Source organism: Festucalex cinctus, chromosome 2 (assembly GCF_051991245.1).
Source record: "Festucalex cinctus isolate MCC-2025b chromosome 2, RoL_Fcin_1.0, whole genome shotgun sequence".
Classification (NCBI taxonomy): Eukaryota; Metazoa; Chordata; class Actinopteri; order Syngnathiformes; family Syngnathidae; genus Festucalex; species Festucalex cinctus.
Genome location: NC_135412.1, coordinates 19,400,759 through 19,410,131, shown reverse-complemented (window position 1 = coordinate 19,410,131; position 9,373 = coordinate 19,400,759). Strand labels below are relative to the sequence as shown.

The 9,373-nt window shown below is 37.4% G+C and overlaps 1 protein-coding gene across 1 annotated transcript; it reads right to left on the bottom strand.

Moving 5' to 3' along the window:
- Window positions 1-611: 611 nt before the first annotated feature.
- Window positions 612-6,231, bottom strand: LOC144014043 (cytochrome P450 3A40-like). Its single transcript, XM_077513535.1, has 13 exons — window positions 6,064-6,231; window positions 4,460-4,553; window positions 4,326-4,378; window positions 4,144-4,243; window positions 3,964-4,077; window positions 3,795-3,883; window positions 3,544-3,692; window positions 3,340-3,467; window positions 3,162-3,240; window positions 1,983-2,143; window positions 1,681-1,907; window positions 1,427-1,589; window positions 612-1,352 (listed from the first exon to the last, which is right to left on the bottom strand). The coding sequence occupies exons 1-13, from the start codon at window positions 6,132-6,134 to the stop codon at window positions 1,251-1,253; spliced, it is 1,530 nt and encodes a 509-aa protein (XP_077369661.1). The 5' UTR covers window positions 6,135-6,231; the 3' UTR covers window positions 612-1,250.
- Between the last annotated feature and the right edge of the window lie 3,142 nt (window positions 6,232-9,373).

Here is a 9,373-nt window from a genome sequence, read left to right as displayed (position 1 = left end):
TACAGGAATAAAACAAAATGGCACACCTGCTAAATCAGATATCAACATTTGTGCTTGCTTTAATTAAATTTTAAATGAACATCGCTCCTGTAATGTCAATCAAATCAGATGATCTTTGTTTGGGATTCAATAGATATATTTAATATTGAGAACTATTTATTGGACATTGTAGCTTATATAAATCAAAGTCAGGCGATTTCGTAGGGTTGATTAAGTATTAAAATAGACCAAATCTTTATGAATTCTGATTCCTGACCCAGATCATCTATCGTACTACTAGGAGAGATCATTTTAAAAGTGCGGTACGGGTGCCCCCTCTAGTGGCATGACAAACTGTCCTTAAGGTGCAGTGGTTTAACCACTACTACCCCCCAAATACATTACATCTCCTCTTGCATTTCACTTTCTCTAAAGTTCACTTTATTTATTTATTTATTTAATTATTTATTTTAGTTAATATATATTCAAAATTGATGTTTAGAGTACTACTGTGGATGTAGAGTCACTTGGTAGTAGTGTGTCCACAATTGGATTGGTTTGCAAATTTCCCTGTTAATCTATGCTACAGGGGTTTATTGTTATTTTAAGTAAAGTCAAACTGATATCTTACATGGAAGGCAAAAGCAAGAAAGCTTTATTTATATAGTGCAATTATTAAAAAAACAAACAAAAAAAACCTTCAGTGCAAGAAAACATGATACAAATTTGATTAAAATGTTTTTAAAATAACTCAATCATAAGCATGAGAAAAACTGCCAGGTTTTTAAACCTTGAGTCAAAAACATTCATACTCAGAGCTAACGTCACTTCTATAGCTGACTGGGAGCCAGTCTAAAGACTTCAGAACTGGAGTAATGTGCACTGATATATCTTTGTCCTGGTCAGAACTCGAGCTGCAGGATTCTGAATGAGCTGTAGCTGTTTTTGAGGTAAGTCCAGTTGGAAGAATATTACAATAGTCAAGTCTACTGGAGATAAACGCACGGATGAGCTTCTCCGAGTCTTCTTGGTGCATGAAACCTTCACTGATATGTTCTTCTGCTGGCAGAAGGCTGAATTAGTGATTGATTTTGACGTGAGAGCTTAAAGTCGGATCTGAATCGATCAGCACATGAAGGTTTTAGTAAGTGCTATGTGGACTCCAAGGATCAAACTGTTTGCTGCAAGTAATTCAAAGTACATTGGACGGACACATCGACAATAAAGAGACATGTAGTTAATTACAGTACTTTTTACATGTATAATCATATTTATCTTGAAGCACAATCTGCTGTGGTTCCTCTTGGCACCAGTTTCACTTTGATGGGGTTCTTGGGTGCGGTGAATCCTTCGTTTGACAAAACCATTGGAATCTAGGAGAATTAAAAACAAAAAAACAAATCAAGAGCACATCACAGCTTCAAATTGCCTGAAATGATTGACTCACGTCCGTTTCTTTGCAGGGGACAAAGCTGAAGTTCTGCAAGATCTCCACTAAGGCCAATTTCATCATCAGGAGAGCAAATCGCATGCCAATGCAGTTCCTTGGCCCTGCTCCAAATGGCAAGAAGGCGTAAGGATCTATGTTGTCTTTGTTCACTTTGCTGAACCTAAAGAAAGGACACAGCAAAAACTCATCCAGGCCATCAGCCAACAACAAGGCTGCAAAGAATTTCCCTCCCTTGCCTTCCATTCGTGTACCTTTCCGGTTTAAAAGTGTCCGGTTCAGGCCACAAAGAAGGGTCACGGTGGAGAGCATAAACCGGTACCATGACAACAGTTCCCTTCGGAATGGTCACACCGCTGACTTCCACGGATGACTTTGCGACCCTTTCCAGACGGTTGGCGATAGGGTACAGCCTGGACGACTCGCTCATCACCATATCCAGGTATTCCATCTGCATCAGGTCCTCGTAGTTTGGCCGAACCTGAAGTGATATCACGTACAGTTGCCGGACACCAAACTAGTTGATGACAAGATAGTGAAAAGTTGAAGATGTGACCTCGTCTGGAAAAGTTTCATCAATCTCGTCTTGCAAGGCCTTCTGGATGTCAGGGTGAGTTGCGAGGTTGTAGGCGACGAAGCACAGTGAGCTGCTGCTTGTTTCATAGCCGGCAAAGATGAATATCATGGCCTGAGAGAGGATTTCGTGATCAGTCAGACCTGCAATACAAACACAATGTGATTAAATAGCATGCCAACAAGACTTAACCTCAGGAAAGTTGTTTTCAAGATTGTTGATGGTTATCTACAACCAGTTGTAAGAAGGCCCCAAATTTCAGGTTGTCTTTATCCGAATTTCTAGTTAAATAGGGTGACATGTCCTCTTTTTTTTTTTTTTTAAATACTATCTGTTTTAGCACAAATGGGAGATGGAGTGCACTATGTTGTTACTGCTAACTGGTAGCGCTCTTCGCTCACGTGGTGTTCAACCCCCCAATTAAAAAAAAATAAAAATAAAATAAAATAAAAAGCAAAAAAGGCTGTGCTTAGAACATTATATCATTGTTTATTCATTTGTCAAGTAAGACTTCAAAAGAGAGTTCTGTTTTTTTCCTTTATTTTCTACCCACACAGCGGAGGCATACGTTAATCAAATATTTATTTATTTATTTATTTATTTATTTATTTATTTATTTATTTATTTATTTATTTATTACCTTTATTTAACCAGGTAAAATGTTTGAGAACTAATTATTATTTACAAACATGACATGGAGATAGTTAAAATAGTTATAGTATTTGGCATTTAAGTAAAGTAAACTTTGTGTATATTTACATTTCTTGTCCTATTTTTGGAACTCAAAATATGGTCATCAGTCACCCTAATCTTAAATGTAAATGTTTACAAAAGGCAGGAGTATAATACAGTCATCCCTGACTATATTCCAGTTCGCTTACTAATTTTTTTTCTATTGTACAATAGTGCATGTTTTCCAGAAATTCAAAACAGGTAGAGGGAGGATTGAAATGGTAGTTTTTATATTTTTGATTTGAAACTAATTGCTTGTCTGTATGGTCTGCTATTTTTTTATTTTTTTTTATTTATTTTTTATTTTTTTTATTACCATACCAGTACCAAATGGCCCATGGACTGGTACTGGACCGCAGACCAGTGGTTGGGGATCACTGTTTCAGCTTACAGTATGTGCTGAATATCTCTTGTGTATTTCCCCATTACCTTTCTGGTTGTTTGCATTTTCTTTGCTGGATTCTGAAATCTGAGCGTCCACCATCAGCTGCATGAAATCTACTCGGTTCTGCCAGGCAAGAGAAGCATTTTGGTGTAAAGGGAAGAATGTGAATCCGAAATATATACATTGACACAATTCAAATTGATCATCTCTTGACTAAATTACTTTGGTGCTGTTTTTGTTGCGATCTGATTTGATGGTCTGCAGGAAGTTATAGAAGAAAGCCAACACGTCAGCGGGGAAGAAGCTCACATCCATCTTCTCCATCAGTGGCCGCAGAAATGGAAAGAGAACTGAGATCAGAAAAAAATGTTAAAAGGGGACCACTGGGACATGACAGAGAAACTTTTCACAGTGTGTGACACCTACCAATAAGCACAAGCATAGGATTCAAAAAGTCAAATTTGGCCATTTTCTTAATGTTTGCCACAAATGGGTCAGTGGGATTGTTAAGAGAGTCAATGTCGACGCTGAAAGCCGTGCTGGTCACAACATCCATACTGTATGGTCCAAACACACTGCAAAAACATCACACATTGATCACCCTGTGATTCCCTGTCATAAGAACCACATTTTCAATCTACTGCTTTGCAATTTTTTTTTTAAAGATCCAGACTCACTCTTTGACGTGAATAACCTCATCGGCTTCTACTTTCTTCTGAAGACTCTTGATCAGAGTACTAGAATGCTGCAGCATTATTGAATACATCTACAAAAAAAAAACATATAAGGCAACCCATTCAATAGTAGCAAAACAAAGAGCAAAAAAAAAAAAAAAAAGTTTTTTACCTCTTTCAGTCGCCCACTTGTGAATGACGGTGAGAGTACGCTGCGAATCCTCTTCCAATCTTCATCTTCTATTATTGAGACGGCATCCTTCAAAGGTCCATTTAGGCCTATATCCTAAACACAGAATGAATTGTTTTTCTGTTCTTCTACTCCAATTTATGTCGATTGTCCTTTTCTTACCCGTCTGTTGGTGAAGACAGAATAACACTCCTTAACCAAGATGGTTTTGATCATAGCGGTGTCCATAATAGCCAGAAGAGGCTGTCTGCCATCGTACAATCTAACAGCAAACATTGCATGACGTAAATATTTCGTATCACCAACATCAACACACACATACACTTGCCCGTACATACACTCACCCCCACACTTTTCCAAACTTTTGAAAACATTCTACATCAAAATAATGGATGCCCTAATGGGAAACAAATGAAATAAAATTACATGTCAGAGACATCAATGTTCAAACAGTCATATGTGGCTGAATATGCCTTACCTGCCGGTAGTTGAGAAATGTTCCAATAAAGGGCAACGGTTTGGGACCGTTGATCCCGAGTTTCTTGAAAAAACCATATGGGGCATTTCCATATCTGGGAATGAAAAACATATTTAGCTCAAATCCAACTGTTACCATGAAATACATTTAACGGAACAAGCTTAAGCCAAACATCTCACAAAATATATTTCGTTTATAGTGTGCCACTTAATAAGCTGTGATTAGGCGATTTGCTATGATTCACTTTAGGGAGATGTTCTAACTTTATCTCATGAAACCAATGTCAACATTTTTGTGAGGTGAAAGATGTTTCCTTTGTGCTGACAACAGCAGTTTTTAAGGAAGCCACTTGTATGCACTAGTCCACACACTAAGACAGTTTTGTACGGAGCCCCTAAGTTGACATGGTAGAAAGAGAGAACGCAAAGTTTTTTGCGAGGGAACGCAAAGTTGTTGTTGTTGTTTTGGGGTTTTTTTCCTACCATGTCACCTTAGAGCAGTGGTGCCCAAACTTTTTCATTTGAGGGCCACATACAGAAAATCAGAAGGACGCAAGGGCCACATAATGTTATGAAGAGAAATTGTGTTTAGTCCTAAAAATTGTACTAATAATTTATTTGTGCTTTTGCATATTTAGAAAAATGCTACAGTACATAAACCAATTTATTTGTAATATGGCAGTAGGGTTATTTTAGTTTTGGAATTTGTCATTTTAGTTAGTTTTTATTAGTTTTCAGGGTGGTTCTGTTAGTTTTTATTAGAGTAGTTCTTTAGAAAAATGCTTAGTTTTAGTTTAATTTGTTAGTTTCAGTATTATTATTATTATTATTATTATTATTATTATTATTATTTTATGTGTATTACTTGTGGGCAATATTTAAAAAACACCATGGGCGCAAGTCATCTTTTGCTGCTTTTCTATTGGCTGCTGCTAGATGACGTCACTTCTGTGTGACATACTTTCAAACGTAATTTTTTCCTGGGATCCAGGTGGGGGAGTGGAAGTGTGAATGAGTGATTGCAAAAAAAAAAAAAAAAAAAAAAAACATAATTTTTTTCCCAGTTTATATCAAAATAAATCTACTAAAAATCACATTTAAAATCATCCGCAAAGCCTCATGCATTAAATTAATTACCAAAGACTAAAACAAAGGACAAATTTGCAATAATTATAGTTAGTTTTAGTTAGTTTTGTAAACATAAAATGTAGTTTCAGTTAGTTTTCATTTAAAAAAAAAAAGCATTTCCATTTTTATTTTATTTCGGTAACAATATTGTTTTTGAATTTTAGTTTTTCCATTAGTTTTAGTTAACGAAAATAGCCTTTAATGGCACCTGTTTTTCGATACCATCCCTTCTTACTTTCACCATCTCCAAACATTTGTGTTTTGTTTATTTTATTTGAACTGAGTCAAATGCCATTTTTAGCACATGTCGCGGGCCACTGAAAAATGGAAGGCGGGCCATAAATGGCCCCCTCAGCCGTAGTTTGGACACCACTGCCTTCGAGGCTCCATAGTTTTGTGTATCACAGACAAGTAAAAAGTTACTTCTTCCATCAAACATGCAACTTTCAAACTCAAAAGTGTCTAAACTTGACTTACAGTGCCAGTAGAGCGATGACGATGGCTATTAAAGTCCACGTCTCGATGGAAAAATAAAGGAAAGAGCCCATCTGGTCGCCTCACGTCTTGTCAACAATGTCGTCCACTCAGGTTACAACGAGTAAGTCTGCTTCAGTGGTGTTCGCGCAGAAAAAACACCGCCTTATGTAACATATCACAACAATCAGCCCAGTGGGAGCAGTGCAAGGGGAGGCGTGGCGCAATACTTGCATAACACTCTTTTGTTTACACTAAATGATTGCTGATGACGTCAGATTCAGAAGATGGTGAGTTTGAAATGTGTATGTAGATTGTACATGAGAAAAGTTATAATTAATTAATTAATATAAACAATATTAAATACGAGTTGACATTTTTTTGAAAGAAAAAACAAAACAAAAAAGGAAACATACTCTATTAAATAAATGCACTCCCTTATTGATTGAACATTGATCTGATATTACACATTCTTTCCACCTGACTGGACCGGTTGCCACCTTGCAATCTAGAGCTAAAGTCAAAAGTAATTGCTGCTGGTTGCAAACACACCTTTATGTGTTTATGACTTCAGGTCAAAAGGTAACGTATTCCTCTCAATTACATCATTATTATTCATCACAGTTAAACGGTACATAGTACACCTGTCTCACTTGTCACTCCAAAACCTTCAAAATGTTTTTGTTTTTTGTGTGTGTGTAATTATTATTTCAATCCATTCATCCACTTTGTATAGCACTTGTCCTTATGCATTAATGTGTGTTCACAGCAAGTGAGCCGCAGCCACAGGCGCCAAAACAGGACTGGCAAGTTTTGCCAATAGGGCCTCGTGTTGAGGCGGACCCCTGTGGGATGGTGGACATTGGCCCATAATCAGTGACAAAGCACTGCTAACATTGCAATGGAAACTGTAAATAGAACCCTGAAGCCAGATGTCAGCCATATTACATTGACACTTTTACTGACAAGTTCTGTTTTGTTTTTGGGGGGTTTGGAGCAAACACTGTTAACACTGCATATTGTACCATAGGGTCCCTGTACGGCGTAATGAGACTTACAAAGACATACAAATGTTTGCTTTTACCACTGAGAGTATGTCAAAATTGTGAATTGTGACGGGGGGGTTTTTCCAGTGAACTTTACTTTCACTTGATTGTTGATGGCTCTGACAGCATGATGTAAACAAATCTTTGAGTAGCATGTGGCGATGATATGCCTTATAAGAGAAAGTTAAAAGTTGTTTTCTTAGCAATGGAATGCACAAATAGCGCTTCTCCCAGACTTATTGGTACAACTGTATGTCATACATGGTGGAATTTTCGCCATAGAGGCAGAAAATAATGGAAAATAATGTGAAAACGCCGGAGACTGGGAGAAATCAATGCATTCAAGTTAGGTGGCCTTAGTGTGTGGCAACATAAAATGGCTGCCGGTGGTTTCACTTCTCCCAACAGCGACTATATGGTATTGACACTCCAGTCACAAGTTCGTGCTTCCATGAAGCTGCTGCTGGCTTGTGGGCTTCACCTCCAACAAGCAGCTGGTATTAAACCATATCAATGACACAATGACACGTGAGTCGAATCTGTTCTAATCTACTGATTTGGTAAAGTTTTGTAAAGTGAGCCAAAATACACAAACGTGAAAATATTTTTGAAATTTCATTTTGTTTGTGCAGCTGGTAGTTTGTCTACACTGAGGATGCGCCAGATCTACTCGAATTAAAAGAATGCCAGACAGACAGACTATTAATACATCAAAATTGACCAAGAACATATTGTGTGCAAAAATTAACAGTATGTAAGTGTTAGAAATGATCATTTATTGCAAGTCATTGTCATTCACAACACTTCAACGAAGTTATTGCTGTTATTTTTCAAAGAGAGGCCACTACGTGACGTGCAATACCATCTGGGCTGCTACTGTGTCGTCCAGCTGTTTGCTGGTAAACATTAATAGAGCTGCTAATTAAGAATGTGGCCCACATTTGTTTTGCCAGGGGAGTTGGTGACATTGGAAGGGACACGTACCGCCCTCATGATGGCCACTTTTAACTATAGTGAGAACGCCTCCCCTACTAGCAGATATAATTGTCAATTTATTCATCAATTATCTCACAATCGTGAAACATGGAGGAGGCTCCTGCTGCGCCCCCCTCCTCGCTGCGGCCCGACAGAATGTCACCTTCAAGTGTTTGTATCCAAATTTCTGGCATTTGTAGAATGCAGTAATGACATGAATCGCAATGGGTAGAAGTAAATTGAGGGATTATCATCAGAATAATAATAAAGTCTCTCTCTATAGCTGAGAGACACGAGAGCAATGTGTAAATTTATTTTATTGCATATTTAGATAACTAATTCGATGTTATTCATTGCAGTAGTAGCCTACATTACACATTGAACGGTGTGGTATTTAGTCACCAACAGAGGGCAGTATAGTGTAACATTTCTGTTTATGCAGCAGGTTGTTGTGAGCAGAAAGCTTTAACTTCGACTGGCTGGCAGAGAGAATCTTTGCACCTTTTTTACAAAAGGGCATCCATCTAATACGATGTGAAATTAATTCAGCAGCACATCCACAATACCAATTAGCTCACAATTAATGACCGAAATGAAATTGCAATGTGTGTTGCACATGGTTTGTCATCCAGCTCTATTTGCATGCTTTGCAAAAGGCATTGAGAGCAACATAATGGGTTGTCAGTGGCTCATAGGTGAAACTTTATAGTGTGAAATCACCATATGCCACGTGGGTTGTGGGGACTTCTGATGCTGCAGAAAGAAACGGGGGAAAAAAAGAGTTTGTGAAAACACAATAATTCAACTGTAAAACTAAACTTTAACTGAGATCAAAACCAAAGTCCTCCATATATAGTGATGCCTTGAAATACGAGTTTAATTCATTCAGTGACTATTCTTGTAACTCAAAAGAATATAGGCCCTACCACAAATCATCATTTTGAATTGAAATGAATGGAAATACCATTAGTTTGTTCTAGTCTTCTTGAAAAAAAAAAAGAAAAAAAAAGTGACATGTGAGGGAGAATAACGCTCCATGACATTGTATGCCATGTTCATGTTAAAAATGTTACGTATAAACTTGGTAAATTTACAACACGTTAGAGCCATATTATCCCGGCATTCACTATAACAAATAAAAACATCAGCTAACTCCCAATGTTTTTCCATGTTGTTCTTATGTGGGAAAAGAGTCCAAATCTGCAAAAAATAAATGAAAAATAAAAAATTGCCCGGCAAAACCCCCCCCCAAAAAAATGGAAAAAAAAGAAGCAAACATCCTGAAGCAAAAA